Genomic DNA, 19,175 nt, shown 5'->3' with positions numbered 1-19,175 from the left:
GTTGAAGTTTGCTCTAAAGACAAAGAGGTGACAATTCTGCTGACTGATTTCATGAGGCTGGGTAAGCACCTCTAAGTCTTGTGTTCTTCAGGGCCTCAGAGGTTCACAATTTGCCTTTTGTATTATCTTTTGGGTGTCTTACAGCAAATCTTCTTAACACCCCACACCCCAGACCCAGCTCCCTGCATTGTGGTCTGGGCTTGGCAGCCTCTCCACCTGCCTGATTGAAACAGACCTGTTTTGAAATTCTTCCACAGTATCTTCTTCTGGAAATTTGTTATACTTCAAATATTTGTGAATTCTGTCACTCCAAAACCAGTTTAGAGGCCTAACCTACTGTTTCTTTGAGGGAAACTCAGAGGAGCTCAGAGGAAGTCATGTTTGCTTTCTTCCATTTTCTGCAGTACCCACTTGTGACGATTTTCTCTCCCTGTTAATGCTTTCTGTCTTTTGTCTCTGTTGCTCCCAGTCCTGCCTATTTCCCACTGAGTCATGTATTTGTACATCAAACCCTTTGTGTATAAATGTATTATGAGTATATTTAATCCTCCTTTGTATGATTCATATATGAGTTAGATCTACTTGTCATTTCTTTTCCCATTTTCCTCTATTCACCACACAACCCAATTATGAAAAATAGGTCCCATTTCCTTCCGCACTTTTTTCCAATGTGTTCCCTTTTGACTTCCTTTTCTCTCTCCAATTAAGAACATTAAAACAGAATAAATAAATTCTCATATTCTCTATTATTTCTTATTCAATTCTTTCTTTAATCACTGAAGATTTAGTCCTTTTAAATTGGTCAGATCTACTCACCTTTCTTGTTTTTACTTGATTCCCATATTTTCATTTCAAAGCAACTCCTCAGCATTAGTCTATTAATTAGGAATGTTCATTATTCTATTACAAGTCTATTTCCTCCACTGATACTGAACTCATATGTTGAAAGATTAGTTATTCTTGGTTATTAAAACTTTTTTTGCCTTTTTGGGCATACTTTTCCAGGACTAGCTCAATCAGATAGTAGCTGCTGTTATCTTGAGTAATTTTATGTTTCTTAAAACTTAATTTTCTTCTTTATATATACTTGTAGAAGTTTTTCTTTGACTTGGAAGCTCTGGATTTTGGATATGATATTCCTGTATTTTTTGTTTTGTTGTTTATTTCTAGAAACAGGTGGTAGATAATTAAAATAAGTTTTTGTTGAATTTTTTTTTGTATTTATATCATTTACATTCCCTACTTTAAGCCTTCTCTGAGAGCAAACTATTAGAAAAAGGTAAACTTTTTTCTACTTTTTTAATCTTGATCCCTGATTCTAATAGTATTGATAAATTAAAATACGGTATCTACAGTTTTGTTTTGCCCATAGTTTTCTTTAGGAAGTTAGATCAATTGTAAATTACCTTTTCTGACCTGTTTTGCAGAGCAATTATTCTTATATGTTTTATTGTTTTTAGCTTTTTATTTTCAAAATACATGCAAAGGGTTTTCAATATGCAACCTTGGAAAACCTTGTGTTCCAATATTTTCTCTCTTCCTTCCTCCACCCCTTCCCTTAAACAGCAAGTAATCCAATATATGTTAAACATATTTTTCCATACATTCTATATATATTTGAACAATCATCATGCTGCACAAGAAGAATCAGATAAAAAAGGAAAGAAAATGAGAAAGAAAACAAAAAGAAAGCAAACAACAAAAAAGTGAAAATACTATGTTGTGATTCACATTCTGTCCCCATAGTCCTTTCTCTGGATGCAGATGGTTTTCTCCATTACAAGTCTATTGGAATTGGCCTGAATCACCTCATTGTGGTTTGTCAGAATTGATCATCATATCATCGTGTTGTTGCTGTGCACAATGTTCTCTTAGTTCTACTCATTTCACTTGGCACCAGTTCATGAAAATCTCTCTAGGCTTCTCTGAAATCATCCTGTTGAACATTTCTTATAGTACAATAATATTGTATAACATTCACATACATTCATTCAGCCATTCTCCAAATGATGGGCATCCAATCAGTTTCCAGTCCCTTACCACTACAAAAATGTTAAAACATTTTTGCCCATGTGGATCATTTTCCTTTTTTGATGATCTCTTTGGGATATAAACCCAGAAGAGACACTGCTGGATTAGAAAGATGCACAGTTTGATAGCCAAATTGCTCTCCATAATGGTTGGATCAGTTCACAATTCAACCTACAATGTATTGTGACCTAGTTTTCCACATCTTTACCAAAATTTATCATTCTATATTCCTGTCATCTTAGCCAATCTGAGATGGGTGGTACTTCACAGTTGCCTTAATTTGCAGTTCTCTGATCAAGAGTGATTTAGAGCATTTTTCATATGACTAGAAACAATTTCAATTTCTTCATCTGAAAATTGTCTGTTCATATCCTTTGGTCATTTATAAGTTGGAGAATGGCTTGTGTTCTTCTAAATTTTAGTCAATTCTATATATATTTTAGAAATGAAGCCTTTGTCAGAACCCTTGGATATAAAATGTTTTCCTCAGTTTTCTGCTTCCCTCTAATCTGGTCTGCATTGCTTTTGTGTGTACAGAAACTTTTAATTTAACATAATCAAAATTATTCATTTTGTATTTCATAATGTAGTTTATTTCTTCATTGACCCCAAATTCCTTACTTATCCCACAGAGCTAAGAGGTAGATTATCCTTTGTTCTTCTAATTTGCTTATAATATCGATCTTTATGTCTAAATCATGGACCCATTTTGACCTTATCTGTAAAGTACGAGTTAGCTCCCTAGAGGGCTTCAAGGTCAGCCAGAGTCAGGATAAATCAAAATCCTTGGTCTTTAGGGGGAGAAGTGAAGGAGGCAGGCAAGCTGCCCCTCGGTTTGCCAAAGATGTATCCTGGATCCTGGAGTCCGGATTCTCCAGCCTTTCTCTTCCTTGTCCTGTTGCCAAATGACTCTGGTCTCTTTTCCCCCTTCCAATCCTTGCCTACAATTATCTTAACACCAAACATTCAGCAAGCACCAATGGTGAGAAGGGCCATTTATCCAAATATATGCTAATGAAGTTATCTCACACCAAATAGATAATTAGCCTTAAGTGCTCTGTTGTCTGATTCAAGCATACCTTTTTGGAGTTTCAGCCTTCAACCTCTCCGGTTTTCTTTTGTTTTTGAACACAGATGGTCACACCCTCCCTGACTTTTCAGGGAGGTGAGAACACCAAAAAGGAGGTGATCACATCCTCCCTGACTTCTCAGGAAAGGAGGTGAAAACACTAAATAAGGAGGTGATCATGCACGCCCTGACTTTTCAGGAAGGGAGGTGAAAGCACCAAAAAGGAGATGATCACACCCTCCCTGACTTCTTAGAAAGAGAGATGAAAAACACCAAAGGGAAGTGGGGAGTTAAGCCAGATATTGTTAGCAGGTTTCTGGGCTGAAGGGTCTTACTTTAAACAGTATAAACAAACCCATCAGCATGGGAAGTATTACACAAGCACATAGCAATATAACACAGACTAGTAGTGATGATTCTCCCCACAGCTGGCACAGGCTCAATGTGGTATAACAAACATGAATTGTACACGCAAGTAGTGATATAATAAACAATATGAATCAACATAATATTGTAAAAGATTTCCAGAAGTCCTAGAAGGTGGATATGTAAATAACAATCATACATATGCCTCCTTCAGCAACCAAGAGATAGTCTAAAACCAATCTATTGTCCATTACTTCATGTGTCAGAGAATCTAATGATCCCTGCAAGTTTTTGAAGTCCTGCAACAGTCTTTTTATGTGTTAGGGCATCCAATGATTCCTGCAGATTTTGAAGTCTTGCAACAGTCTTATCATTTCTCAGGGAATCCAATGATTCCTGCAGATTTTGAATTCTTTCAACAGTCATATCATGTCTCAGGGAATCCAATGATTCTTGAGAGTTTTCAAGTCCTGCATCAGCCTCAATAACAATTTTTGATGTCCATCAAGTTATCAAGTTATTGCCATAACTGCCATGCTCTTTCAGTGGTGGGCACAATCAGCAATAGAATCACCCAATGTTTCTTGAGTCTTCTTCATTTCAAGGGTCTGCTCCATCTCTCTCTGATGGACAAGGTGAATATGGCTCATTGACACCCATCTGTTTCCTTCTCCATCCATAGAGATGCAAGCAAACCTTCTCCCCCTAGCAGTTAACCTATTTATCTGGCCCCCTTCCATTCACCACTTTCTGGATCTCTACACATCACCTGGCAATTATCTAAAGGTAGTGGAGCTGCTTGCAAAGGACACTGTCCTTCAGTGGGTTATAAAACCTGTCTGCTGGAGCCAGTGCATCTTTATCAAAAATCAAGAAGTTAACTGTATAAAGAGCTAAATTTAGAAGTTCTCTAAGGGTACCTGTGGCTCCTCCTTTCTTTTGTTTTTGGAGGAGCTTCTTGATGTCTGTTTCTCCTCTCTACTATTGCCTGTCCTTGAGGATTAAAGGGTATGCCAGAAGTGTGTAAAATCTTGTACTGTGCACAAAAGTTTGCAAAATGTTTAGAAATATATGCAGGTACATTATCTGTTTTTATTGCTTGTGACACACCCATAATTTCAAAAGCTTGTATAAGGAATTCAGTGATACCTGGCTGTCTCTTTTGCTGCTGGTATTGCAAAAGTGAATCCTGAAAAGATGTCTGCTACAACATGGATCAAAGACAGACGACCAAAAGATTTATAATGGGTCACATCCATTTGCCAGATTTCACTGGGTCTCAAACCATAAGGGTTCTTCCCTGGAGGGAGCGTAGGAGCATGGAAAGGAAGGCAAGCTGTACAGGCTTTTACTATGCTCCTAGCTTCCTCTTTTGTTATCCCAAATTGCAAACATAAAACTTGAGTAGCCTGATGATATTTAGAATGAGATTCACAGGCTACCTGAAATAAAGGAGTATTGACCAACATGGTTAGAAGGATATCTGCCTTTGAATTATCATCAAAAGTAGGACCTGGAAGTCCACTATGTGAGTGGACATGCAAAATATAAATCTTACCTGGATGCTTTATATATATATATATATATATATATATATATATATATTAGAAGCTACAAATTTTATTTGGGCTGTGGAAATTCTTTAAAGTTTTAAGTTTAAATCAGTGTCTCCCCTTATAGAATGGTTGCAATTGATAGGTAGTCAATGGATGCATCCACTGGACATCTATCAATTTCTGAAAATCATTTAAGTTGTTTAGCTTCTCTATTCTTAAGGAAAGTTTTTGTACTTAAGCACCTTAGGGTATACTTCATATCTTAAATATTGAAACGGAGAATGTCTTTGAATTTTTTCTGGAGGTATATGCAATTTGTTTCTATGGTCTTTTGTAGACATGCTTTTAACATTTGTTCCTCAGGTGCACATCCAAATATATCATCCATGTAATGTAATAACATGATTTTTGGAAATGCTTTTCTCACTGGAGTAAGAGCAGCAGCAACATACATTGGACACACAGTAGGGCTATTTTTCATTCCCTGTGGCAAAACTGTCCATATCTTTTATAAGGCTCAGCTAACTTAATGGTGGGCACTAAAAAAGGCAAATCTATTCATATCTCCTTATCTAGAAGGATAGAATAGAAACAATCCTTAATGTCTATAACCGAAAGAGGCCATTCTTTAGGTAATTGAGTAGGAAATGGAAGTCCAGGCAGAAGAGTTCCATTAGTTTCCATCTGTTCATTTACTTTTCTTAAATCAGTCAACATCCAGATTTCCAGATTTCTTTCTTACAACAAATACTGGGGAATTCCAAGGACTTAGAGAAGATAGTAAGTGTCCTTGATCAAGTTGCTCCTGTACTATATCTAATAAGGCCTGAATTTTATCACTAGCTAAGGGCCACTATTCTATGCACACTGGTGTATCAGTTTTCCCTTGAATAAAAACAGGTGAGAGTGTTGAAAGGCCTTCAACGACAGGCTTGTCTAAAAAACTGAAGTACTCATTTGTAATCCTAACTGTTGTAAAATGTCTCTTCCCCACAAATTGATGGGGATTTTTTCAAGTATAAAAGGAGTAAAAACTCTTGTTTCACCTTCAAATGTCCATCTCAAAGGGGTAGCACTAACTTCAGCTGCTATTGATCCTCCTATGCCAGACATGTAGGTGTCTGCCTTAATCTTTGGCCACTGACTGGGCCAGTTGGCACTTCTAATGACTGTACAATCTGCACCTGTGTCTACCAATCCTTCTAATAGCATGCCATTTATATAGATAATGAGCATAGGACAGTCAGCTGTCACAGCTAATGTCCAGAATTCTGTTGCTTGGAGTCAGTCAGAATCTAGCAACTATCACCAGATTGCCTATTAGGAGTCTGTATCAGTAAACCTGATGCTACTACTTCTCTTGGTTGATAAGTCACACATTGTCTACATGTATTAGTGACTGGGATATTATCTACACATTCCCCAGTCGCCCACATCAGAGTATGGATGAACACTGTTTTGTAAGTACTCTCAGCCTGAAGGCAAGGAATCCATAAGCTGGAGAGGAACAGATTTCACCTCTCCAGGGGTATCTCAGTATTCCCAGCTGCATACAACTATTCCCCCCAACTGTAATCCCTTTCTCCCATCAGGTTGCTTCCTGGCTGATTGGTCATATCTTAGTACTAAACTTCTAAAGGCTCTCTGCAAGTAGCATTGGCTGCCATCATGCTCCAAGTATTTTTCGCCTTGGGCCCTGGGGCTGAGTCCCTCATCTTGTTTCCCTAAATCAGTCTACATTCTGATGCTCAATGGAAGCCTCTTTTGCATTTTGGACATGGAGTTTTGGGTCTTGTTCTCCCACCCTGTTTTCTCACTCTGTTTCTATGCCAACATTGAGATTTCAAATTTCCTACTTTACCATATTGAAAGCATTGGCAAGTATCTCTGGAAGTCCCTTGCCAAAAGGGACCCTGTCTTCTCATGTTGGGATCTTGGGAAGTCTGCATCATGGCCTGGGTATAAAAGGTATTTGTGTGGCATAGCGTCTTATGATCTCCTCTAAAGGAGTATCCTTGTGTAGTCTTAGTATAATTCTTTTACAAACCTCATTAGCATTTTCTTTAGCAAGTTGCCTTATCATAATTTCTGTTGCTGCATTTTCACCAATAATTTGTATGACAGCTGTCTGTAGACGTCCCACAAAATCAGCAAAGTGTTCATTTGGACCTTGTACTATTTTTGTGAAGGCTTCTCCTCTCTTGTTTACCTGGGAGAAAACCCCATGCTTTGATAGCAGCAGAAGCAATTTGCTCATATGCTGCTATGGGGCAATTAATCTGTTTTGAAGTGTCTGCATAAGAACCTACACCTGCTAGTTGGTCATAGGTGATTGGTGTATTAACTCCAGTTTGCTTATTTCATTGGGCTTGTATCCTTCACTATATTCAGAAAGCTATAATAAGTGTTGTCCAGGTTCTAAGCATGTCCTTGCTATGATTTCCAGTCACTAGGAGTTAAAATTTCGTAAGCCAAATTCTGTAATAACATCTTAACATAAGATGATGTAGCACCATAAAGATGCAAGCCTTTTTCAAGTCTTTGATAATTTCTAGATTAAAAGGAGTGCATCTTCTCCTTTCTTGACCTGAAAAGTTAAGCTGTTCAATCACAGGATACATTTCTATTCTCAAATTAGCTGTATTCTGTCCTTCCTCTTTGATTTTAAGTAGTGACTTTGCAGTCGAGTCATTGGAGGGGTTATTGCTGGGGGAGAGGGGCTGGTGATATCACTGCTTCTCCCACTCCTCCTGTTCCCTCCATCCAGGAAGGTGAAGTTGATTGGGCAGGATCAAGAGCTTGCTTGGGTGTAGGCAGAGGTGAAACTGGGTTGTGAGAGTGACAATCACCAGGCACTTTAAGTTAATTTAACTCCCCATGTCTTTTGGCAATATTTTCATTATCTCTCCCTTCTCTTCCTTTTTCTCCTCACGCTTCCTTATCTGGGCTGTTCTTAAAACATTTCTTTTTTTCTAGAACTTGTGGGATTCTTTAAGGCCAATTGTATATGTTTTAAATATAGAATGTTTCCTTAGAAACTGAATCAGGACCTTTATCAGTGTACTAGTCACATAGTTGATCTCCTTACTAGTTTCTAGTTCTCTTCCTCTATTTCTTATTCCTTGAAAAACCAAGGGGACGTGCATTCTAATATATCCAAGAGTCCACCAATCTGCTCCCAAGTTACAAGCAAACCTTGCCTCTTTATTGATCTAAGTATGCTTTCTATAGAGCTCCCTCAGGGTGGGGGAGAATCATTTCCTAATATCTGCCCCATTTCAGCTAGAAAAGGAAAGTTACTAGTTTAGCTCTTAACAAAGTAAGTTCCCTGTTTGTCTATTTTAATACTCACCCTATTTCCTGGTCACAGGAACTTCTTCAGTGAAATTAGGGTCCTTGGTCCACATTGGGTGCCAAATGTAAACTATGGGCTAGCTCTCTGGAGGGCTTCTGGGTCAGCCAGAGTCAGGATAAATCAAAGTCCTTGGTCTTTAGGGGGAGAAGTAAAGGAAGCAGGCAAGCTGCCACTCAGTTTGCCAAAGATGTATTCTGGATCCTGGAGTCTGCCAAGTGACTCTGGCCTCTCTCCCCCCCCCCCCCCCCCCCCCCCCCCCACTCCGCCTGCCCTCCAATCCTTGCTTGAGATTATCTTAACATCAAATATTCAGCAAGCACCAATGGTGAGGAGAACCATTATCCAAATATATGTTAATAGAGTCATTATCTCACAACAAATAGATAATTAGCCTTAAGTGCCTGGTTGTCTGATTCAAGCATACCTTTTTGGAATTTCAGCCCTCTACATTTTTTGGTATAGGATATTAGATGTTATTCAATATTATTATTCAATAATTTCTGTCATAGTATTTTCCAATTTTCCCAGCACTTTTTGTCAAATAGTGAGTTTTTATCCCCGAAGTTGGACTCTTTGTGTTTGTCAAACACTAGATTAATATAGTTATTGACTACTGTGTCTTGTGAACCTAATCTATTCCACTGATTGATTACTCATTTCTTAGCCACTATCAAATGGTTTTGATGACCTCTGCTTTATAATATAGTTTTAGGTCTGGTACAGCTAGGTTGCCATCATTTGTTTTTTAGCTTTTCTCTAATTTTAAGGAAGTCTATTGTTTATGTAAGAATTTCCAACTTTTGTTCCAAGCTATTTATTTGTTTTTCTTTTTTTCTAGAATTATTTATGTTATATATAATAATTTACATTATTAAATTATAAATTTAATTTAATAATTAAATTATTTAATTATTTCATCTATTACTTTCTCTCTTCCATGTTCTCTTAAGTTTCTTTTAGCAAAGCGATGTCCCTCTTACCTCCATTCATTCCTACCAAGGATCTGTTTTCAGAAGTCCTGGAATTATACTCTTTTCCTGGATTTATTTCTTGGCTATTTCTTGATCCAAAATATTTACTCATAGTGTTTGGTGCTTTGTTTAATCATATCTCTAGCTTCTGTTCTTAATCTGAGACTTTGTTTCAAGGCTAGCTTCTGCCCCCTCTTGAACTCCAATAGAGTAGTTGGGCACTCTTTGGTTCTCATCTCAATTTCCTAGGCTTATGCCACTAGTTTCCAAATGCCCTGCTGTGTCAGGGTCAGTGCTCAGAGCACTGGGAAAGTTTTAGATATTTATGGATTATTCTGTGTCAGAACACTGAAGTCATCTTGTCCCTGTGCAATATCTCAGCTAAAAGTACTTTGGTCTTTTGCATTTCCTGAGGTTACCAAACCTAAGTAATGCCCCTGTGTTTGTGCTTAAATTATCAGAATGCTACTGAGTTTTGATCCCTTGTTCATCTTTAATTTCCCAATCCATACTTTACACCTTTGGAAAAAGAGTGCTACAGGCTTCTGATGCTCATTAAAATATCTGGGCAAAGTTCTAGTGTGCTTTTTGTTTGTTTATCTGTATTTCCTTATGCTAACTAGTTCCAACCTCTATTTTGGGATAGTCTTGAAGTAGATGTTTTACCTTACTGTTGTCACTTTTTATATTGTTTGGTTACTACTCAATTTTATGCCTTTTTAAAATTATTGGATTATATGTGAGAGAACTGAGATCCTCTACCACTGTTATACTCCTTATTACACTTAATACTCTAATTATAAGATGAATCCTCTTCAAAAATGGGAAACCAACTAATTCTACTCATATTTTTCTCAGAGGTTTATATATCTTTGTCCCACACACTTACTTTAATCCTGATAATTATGAAGAACTAGTAAGTGGTAAGATTATCTTTGGAAGCAGAAGTCTCTGGGTTTAAATCTGTTTTGTAACTTCTTACCGTGACAAGACACACATTTTCTGAAACTGTTTTCTAGTCTGTAAAATGACTTAATTCTAGTACCTACTATATGGATTTAGAAAAGATTAGCTTAAGGGCAAGTAGGTGGCACAATGGGGAGAGTACCAGTCCTGAAGTCAGGAGGATCTGAATTCAAATCTGACCTCAGATACTTAACACTTCCTAGCTGTGTGATCCTGGACAAGTCACTTAAACCCAATTGCCTCAGCAAAACAATAAGGAAAAAAAAGAAAAGATTAGCTTCCTTTTTCTTGATAATAGACTCTATTAGAGATGTAGTAGTTGGATCCTTCATTAGAATGTAAACAGAAAAATAGAAGCTATCTGCATTTTTACTTAGACTTTCACAAATGTTTTATAACTATTTATATAAATATTCTTAGCTTTAAACAAGATCAATGCTGAGTGTTAAACTTCACTGTCTAGACTTTGAATATTATATAACATTTCAAAACACAACACTATTTCATCATATCACTTAAGTCATATTTTATGCCCAGCTGATGCTTCTGAACAATCCTCAAGGATAGATTTAATGGAAAGGATATTGCTGCAATACAATTTTGACTGCAACTGTATGAGAGATTATGAAAAAGTCCACTTTCAGAGAAGTGATTAAGGGTAAAACTTTGGGAACTGGTATGTGACCAATAAAAAGCCAGTCTGGCAAGGACTCTTTGGGTCACTCTGGCACTAACTACCATTTCATAAGAATGGAGATCTCATCAGAAAGCATCCCCTTGCCTTTCCCTTCCCTCTCAGTTTCCACTATGTGCCAACACACTATTGCTGTCTTGTCGTCAGTAAGTTTTTTCCAATTTATTTTTTTCTAAACTGGCATGGGAAAACTTTAAAAAATATTATAATAGATGAAAAAGAGATGAAGACCTAATTTACTGCAGCCTCAAACACTAATTTATATTTGCACACAGAATATAGTAGCCTAGAAAACAGGAGATTTTTTAATGGGGTGCCCCCTTTATGATCCCTTTCTCTTTCTTGGAATATGATAGATGAATGGATGTGAATATGAAGTCTGTTTGGCCTTTAGGCTCATCAGCTATACTCAGGTCTTTACTTGAACTTGCAAAAGAGAACTTGAATAATTTTTTAATCATTTAAAATAAATACCACACAAACATACCCTGGAGGCTCTGGCTAGAAGTATATAAATACATAGAGGAATTAATCATATAATCTTAATATTCCAGGAGATATTTTTATTGCTGCAAGAAAGTTCAGGACATATGAAAACTGAAGCATCACAGATATAGTAAGATAAACATTTATATAAATCCAATGACAGAAAAAAATCAAACTTCTGTGTGAACATTGAAAAATGTGAAAAACACCTATCAACAGAGGCACAAATCTATTACATTTGAGGTACTCATCATAAATTAAGCACATTCAGAATTATGGGAAAACTATTCCTACTGCCTCAATTAGAACTTGAAACCCTAAAATTCTTTCAATCAAATCAAGTGCAAGGTTCAATTCTTATCTAAAAAAAAGCAATTTAATTGTTTCATAATAATTTTTGAAGAACATATGTGTATATATATATGCACATATATACATACATATATATATGTATACACATCACATACACTCCCACCCCAAATATATATATATATACATACATACACACACACACACACACACACACACACACACACATACATACATACAGTATGTTCTTTCCCTTTCAGCATATGCTTCAACAGGACAGTAAAATTAATATAAAATACTTAAATTTTCTCTTTTCCTTTTTTGTTATTTGTTTTCTGTTCACTGGCAAAAAGTATCATCAAACAGCTGAAAACTCAGGAAAACTCAGATCTTTATATCCAAATTCCAAGGAGGTAACTACATAATACTCAAAGTTGGGCCTCCTCCTATGCTAAAAGAAGAAATAAATTATATAATCACATGCTGGCATCTTGTAAAAAGCCATTTTGAGGCAATAAGTTAGGATATTCATTACTTTTGCCAAACTCACCAATAACAGGCCACTGGAGGCTATAAATTTTGCAACATAAATGTAAGTTTTGATCATGTGGTATTTTTAATTACTTTATATGCCATATGCTTGAAAGGAAAGCAAATGAGAAAACAAAACAGATCAGATCACCTTTTAAATATTGTTTTATCTTATCCTTAAACTTGTACTATAATCCCTAATATTTTAAAAGGAAAAGAAAAAGCATCTTTGCAATTCACAGAATGTAAATTAAGACCCAAATGATCTAGTCCCTGTCAGTGCTGGCCAACTTTTCATGTTCTTCTTCTGTTGAAGCTGGTTCTTCAGAGATTAAAGAATTCAATTGTTTCTGGGCACAAGAGAGAAAGAGTTCCAAAGTTGACAGGTTTCTCTGGCGTATCACTTGATCAAGCTATGGATTTTGTTTAAAAAGAGAAAATAATGCCATTTAGAACATTTGAAATAAACAGTTTGAGAGGGAATGCATTAGGCATATTATTTTAAGAGAAAAACTAGGAATTTACTTTCTATTATTCTGAATAATGCATTAAATTTAATTAAAATTATGCCACTTATCTGGTTTAGCTATTTTAAATGATATAAGAATAAGTAAATTATGTTAATAATCTAAACTTCTTAAAGTGATAACTTTTTTTTTTTTTTTTTTTAACAAATACAACATTATTTCCTTCTCTTTTAGAGGAGAGACACAGAAGCAGGATGGAGCATATGTTGTAAACATAACAACAGATTATTTTATTTTGCTTGAGAACCTACAATGAGAATCAATAAAGTAATAAATGATTCAAGTAACAGACAGAGGGTTGAGTGTGTGATATATTATTAACTAGGGAACTTCAGAATGAGGAAACTACCAAAGGAGGCTTGAATTTTTTCTGAAAGAGACTTTTGTTGTTTAGAACCCTAAGCGACTTACTTGCCCGGGTTCATGAATCAGCAATGTTTCAGAAATGGAACTTGAACCCACATCTTCATGGCTGTACATGACATGTACAGAGGCTGTAACCCTTTATGCCTTTCAAATAGAAAGGAACTTAAAAGAACCTTTTGTCTATCCCCCAATTTACCATGCAATATAACAGAATTCACATTGTACACAACAAATCATGTAAGACTGGGGCAGTTTTCTCAATTGCTGAGAATACTATTAAGAAAAAAACAAATTAAGATTGTAATAACTAGAGGAGGAAAGTATATGTGTGTATGTGTGTGTGTGTGTGTGTGTGTGTGTGTGTGTGTGTGTGAGTGTGTGTATGCATGCAACTTTTCTGTTTTTCAGAAGTGTGGTGTGTTAGAAGATATAACTAGGATTACAACAGAAAGGTTTACAGGCATCAATGTGATAGTTTCATACGGACATTATAATAGGCTATGAAAATCATCAAAATGTTTGACAATCTACTTATGTTGAAAAGTTCCTTCTAAATCTAATATTCTATGAGTTTTTATATTTTTAACTTGGTGCAGGCTTTTTTTTTAAATGATTGTCCTTATAGGTCATATTTTTTTTTAAATTGAGCATCTATCATAAACAGGAAATTAACTATGTTAAGCTCTAGTAGAGATACGAAGATGGATAAAACACAGGCCCTGCCCTTAAAGACCTAAAAACTGAGGAGGGAAAATTAGGTATGAACATTTGACAATACTAAATAAAATGTATGAATAAAGTACAAGAAGTTTCCGAGTAAGAAGAGAACATTTTTGTAACAGTTTAGATGCACCTTGAAGAACAGGGAGGATTTTTGGCAAGTAAACATACAGAGGAACTGTAGTAGTAGAGGCTTGAAAGCTTGGGTCAGGGAAGAACAAATAGTATGGTTGAACTTCTGTCTAGAGCATATAAATGTGGTAGTGGAAGATGAGAATAGAAAAGTAAATTAGTGCCATAAAGCAGGAAGCCTTGGCCAAGGAATGCAAACTTTAGTTTTTTAAACATTGAAGAGCATATCATTTTCTCACCACCCTGCCCTTATTAGTCATTAGTTTAAAATTTTGAGCAAAGGAGTTACATGATCAGGATTAGTTTATAGCACACATTGGTGGACTTGGATAATGAGTAGAAATAGGGATTCTGTTTAATTAACCAACCAATAGTCATCTGTTAAGTGTTTATGATGTGCCTGGAACTATGCTAAGCACTAGGGATACAAATTAAAGTAGAATCTTGGAAAAACCTAGTTTCTGATCCCAATGAATTTACATACTAATTAAGAATACAACATGTAAGGTTCAAATGATCAGGAGGGGACCAAGAAGAAGGCTTCCTCCAGAAGGTGATGCTTAAACTGAGTCTTGAAAGAAAACAGGGATGGTAAGAGATGGGAGGTGAGGAAGGTAAACATTTCACTACCATATATAAGGAGGCTATGGCTGTAGTTCAAGTGAGAAGTAATGAGAAAAGCAGAATGGTAGTTAAGAGAAATGAAAAGGAAAAAATGAATGTGAGATTCGAAGAGATAAAACTGGCAAGACAATAAATACCTGAATGTAAGACAAGAGAAAGAAAGAAAATTGATGCTGAATTTTTGAATCTGAGAAAATGTTAGTACTATTAGCAAGAATAAAGAAATTAGGATGTGTGGGTTTGGATGGTGATATGACAAGATCAGGTGAGAAATAATAGTAATATAGTAATATATATATATATATATATATATGCTCAATATGAACTTTAGCATCAGACCTCAAAAATTAGATATAGAGCTCAAATTTCATGTTTTAATATATATATATACATATATATATATATATATATATATATATATATATATGTATATATATATTTCAAGTGCCAGATACAGGCATATAATGTCAAATCAGTGTTGGAACACAAGTGATTTTTTCAAGCTTACATAACTTAAAGGAATCTCATGACTATACTTTTATTTGATTTTGATTGAACAGGTTAGAATTAAAAACTATTGGGATTAGCTAATGTCAAATCCTACTTTGAAGAATACAATATAATTCTGTATGTAATCACATATGGTAAGCCTGGCAGACATGGTGACCTCCAAAAATATACAAAATATCTATGCAGACCTTCCTTTATGGATAGTTGGAAAGCTGACAGTAAACAGTAAAACAGAAAAAAAAAAAAAAGCTGGCTTTAATTTCCTTGAATATTGTTGAAATTCAGAAGAATCATTATGACATTTCCTTTTAAAATAGGTTTTGAAAGAATTGCAATGCTGGTTTTTAGATGTTAGGTAAAGAACTTTGGAAAATTTATACTAAATTCACAGTTTTAAGGAGTCTCCAAGAATTTGACCAATTGCTGTTAGTATATTTAGCTAACCTAACAAACTTATGTAGTTCATATACTTCAGTTTTAAAAATTAAAGCCCAGGTCTTCTGGGGACAGAGCTAAGGTGGCGGAGAGGACATACATTTCTTTCTGACCTTCTCCTACAACCCTCTGACTAATTAGCAAATCTGGTCTCTGAATTATCTCCGGACCAGTAGAATCCACAAATATTGGAAGTTCAACAAATTGCCAGCAAAAGATAATTTCGAAGATTGCCAGAAAAGGTCTGTTCCAAATGGAAACAGGAGGTGGCAGCTAAGCAGAAGCAGCTGAGCACAGACACCAGCACAGACAGCACAGAGTCCCAGAGCAGTGCGGACTCCACAAGTCATGTGGACTCTGCAAGACAGTGTGGACTCCATGTTGGGGAGAATATACGGAAAGGAATCTACAGGTATCTACAATAGTATTGGCCAATCTGTCCTAGTTGCAAGCCAATATATAAGCAGAGAAGTTATAAAACATTCAACACAAACACAAAAAGTCAATAGTGAACCTCACCAGAATCTCACAAGACCTGGTCACACCCATCCAGCACCTGGACTGAGTCAGTACTGACACAGTGCAGCTGTGACTGCTTATAAAGAAAGCTGCTGTTTGTAGAGGAATCCTGAAAAACTTCCCCTGTCCTAAAAGCAGACCTTTAGTTTTTTTTTTTTTTTTTTTTTTTTTTTAACAAATGAGTAAAAAAGTAAACAGAACTCTGATGATAGCCAGCTTTTATGGTGAAAGAGAAGAGATTTCAAACCCTGAGGAGACTAAAGGCAGATTGTCTCCAGATGAAGCCCCAAAAGGTGAGATTACCTGGTCCTCATCACACAAGACTCTTCTAGAAGAAATTAAAAAGGATCTTAAAAGAGAGCTAGAAGAAAAATGGGGAAAGGAAATGAAAAGTTTGCAAGAGGGTTTGGAAAAGACATATAACTCATTAAAAATAGATTTGATAAAACAGAAAAAGAAAGCAACTCCCAGAAAAACAGAATTTGTGAAACAGAAAAAGACAAAAAAATCTCCTTAAAAAGCAGAATTTGTGAAATGGAAAAAAAATAACACCTAAAAAAACAGAATTTGTGAAATAAAAATAAATTCCATAGAACAAAATAACTCATTTAAAAATTCAATTGGATAAATACAAAAAGAAGTTAAAAAAAAAAAAAGGTAAATGAAGAAAACAATTCACTAAAATTCAGAATTGAACAAATGGAAATGAATGACTCAAAGAGACAACAAAAATCAGTCAAGCAAAACCCCAAAAATGAAAAACTAGGAAAAATGTAAAATACTAAGTGTTTCCACTTAGCAATCTGGAAAATAGATCTAGGAGAGACAATCTAAGGATTATTGGATACCCTGAAATACATGAAAAAAAGAGCCTAGACACTATTTTTCAGGAAGTCATCAAAGAGAACTGCCCGGATATCATAAAATCAGAAGGTAAAATGACCATTGAAAAATTCCACTGAACACCTCCTGAAAAAGGTCCCAAAATTAAAACCTTAAGGAATATCGTGGCTAACTTTCACAACTATTGGACCAAGGATAAATATTATAAGCAGCCAGAAAGAAACAATTCAAATACCAAGGAGCCACAATAAGGATTATACAGACCTAGCAGCTTCCACTTAAAGGATTGAAGGACTTGGAATCTGATATTCCAAAAGGCAAAGGAATTTGGAATGCAGCCAAGAATAAACTACTCTGCTAAACTGAGCATTTTCTTTCAGGGAAGAAAATGGACATTCAACAAAGCTGGTGAATTCCATGTATTTTTGATGAAAAGACCAGAGCTAAATAAAAAATTTGACCTCCAAATATAGAACTCAAGAGAGGCATAAAAAGGTAAAACAAAACAAAAGCACACTTCAGAACTGTATTACTGTTATGGGTATACATAGAGAGTACATGTATATTCTGATTTTACTGTTATAATATAAAAAAGAAACTAGAGGTGGAAAGGGGATTGTAACATAAAAAAGGGGAAAGTGGAGGTAAAAATGAGGGAAATTACATCTCAGGAAGAGGCAAAGAAAATCTATGATAATTGAGGGAAAGAAAGGAGGTGATGAATATCATGTGAATCTTACTCATCAGATTTGGCTCAAAAAAAGATTAGATATATTTGGTTTCACCAAGAAACTTCTCTCATCCTAGAGAAATGTAAGAGAGGAAAAGGGAAAAGGGAAGGGGTAGGCTAAATAGAAGGGAAAACAGAAATAGTATGAGAAAGGTATAACAAAAGTGGAGGGTCTCTAAAAGAGGAGGAGTGTTTGAGACAAGTAGTCCTCTTAAATGATATACTGGGGAGGAAGGAAAGGGGAAAAAGGAAAGAGAAAAGTATAATTTGGGCTTAATAAGATGGTAAAATATAGAATTAGTAGTTTTAACTGGAAATGTGAATGGGGTGAAGTCTCCCATAAAGCGTAAGTAGATAGCAGACTGGATTATAAGCCAGAATCCTACAATATATTATATGCAAGAAACACATTTAAAGCACAGCAATACATACAGAATAAAAGTAAAAGGCTGGAGCACAATCTACTAGACTTCAAGGGAAGTTTAAAAAGCTGGGGTAGCCATCCTGATCTCAGTTCAAGCAAAAGCAAAAATTGATCTAATTAAAAGAGAAAAGGAAGGAAACTATATCTTGCTAAAGGGTACCATAGATAATGAAGCAATATCAATATTAAAATATATGAACCAAATGGTGTAGAATCTAAATTCCTAAAGGAGAAGTTAAAAGAGCAGCAAGAATAAACAGACAACAAAACTACAATAGTGGGAGATTTCAACCTTGCTCTCTCAGTACCAGATAAATCAAACCACAAAATGAATAAGAAAGAAGTTAAAGAGGTAAATAGAATACTAGGAAAGCTAGATATGATAGATCTTTGGAGAAAATTGAAAGGAGACAGAAAGCAGTACACTTTCTTTTTGGCAGTTCATGGAACCTATACAAAAACTGACCATATATTAGGACATAAAGACCTCAAAATCAAATGCAGAAAGGGAAAAATAGTAAATGCATTTTTTTTTCATATCATGATGCAATAATAAGGACAGGGGAAAACAGACCAAAAAGTAATTGGAAACTAAATAATCTCATCCTAAAAAATGAATGGGCGAAACAGCAAATCATAGACACAATCAATAATTTCATCCAAGACAATGACAATAATGAGAAAATATACCAAAATTGTGGGATGCAGTCAAAGTGGTATATAAGGGGAAATTTTATATCTCTAGATTTTTACTTTCATGAAATAGAGAAAGAGAAGATCAATGAATTAGGCTTGCAACTAAAGAAAAGCTAGAAAAAGAACAAATTAAAAACCCCCAATCAAATACCAATCTTTAAATTCTAAAAATAAAAAGAGAGATTAATAAAATTAAAAGTAAAAAAAAAGCTATTGAATTAATAAATAAAACTAAGAGTTGGTTTCATGAAAAAAACCAACAAAATAGATAAACCTTAAGTTAATTTGATTAGAAAAAGGAAAAAGAAAAATCAA

The 19,175-nt window shown here is 35.3% G+C and overlaps 1 protein-coding gene across 1 annotated transcript in view; it reads right to left on the bottom strand.

Annotated features, from left to right (window-relative positions):
• Positions 1–11,974: 11,974 nt before the first annotated feature.
• The window catches only part of CCDC91 (coiled-coil domain containing 91), a 303,146-nt gene continuing 295,945 nt past the window's right edge, over positions 11,975–19,175 (bottom strand). Inside the window, exon 12 of the mRNA XM_031938091.1 lies at positions 11,975–12,747. Coding sequence (XP_031793951.1) covers positions 12,601–12,747 — 147 coding nt within the window. The 3' untranslated portion in view covers positions 11,975–12,600. The remainder of the gene's footprint in view (positions 12,748–19,175) is intronic.

This window comes from Sarcophilus harrisii, chromosome 5 (assembly GCF_902635505.1).
Source record: "Sarcophilus harrisii chromosome 5, mSarHar1.11, whole genome shotgun sequence".
NCBI classification, from domain to species: Eukaryota; Metazoa; Chordata; class Mammalia; order Dasyuromorphia; family Dasyuridae; genus Sarcophilus; species Sarcophilus harrisii.
Note: the sequence above shows the minus strand (reverse complement) of the source record. Positions and strands in the feature narration are given on the sequence as shown.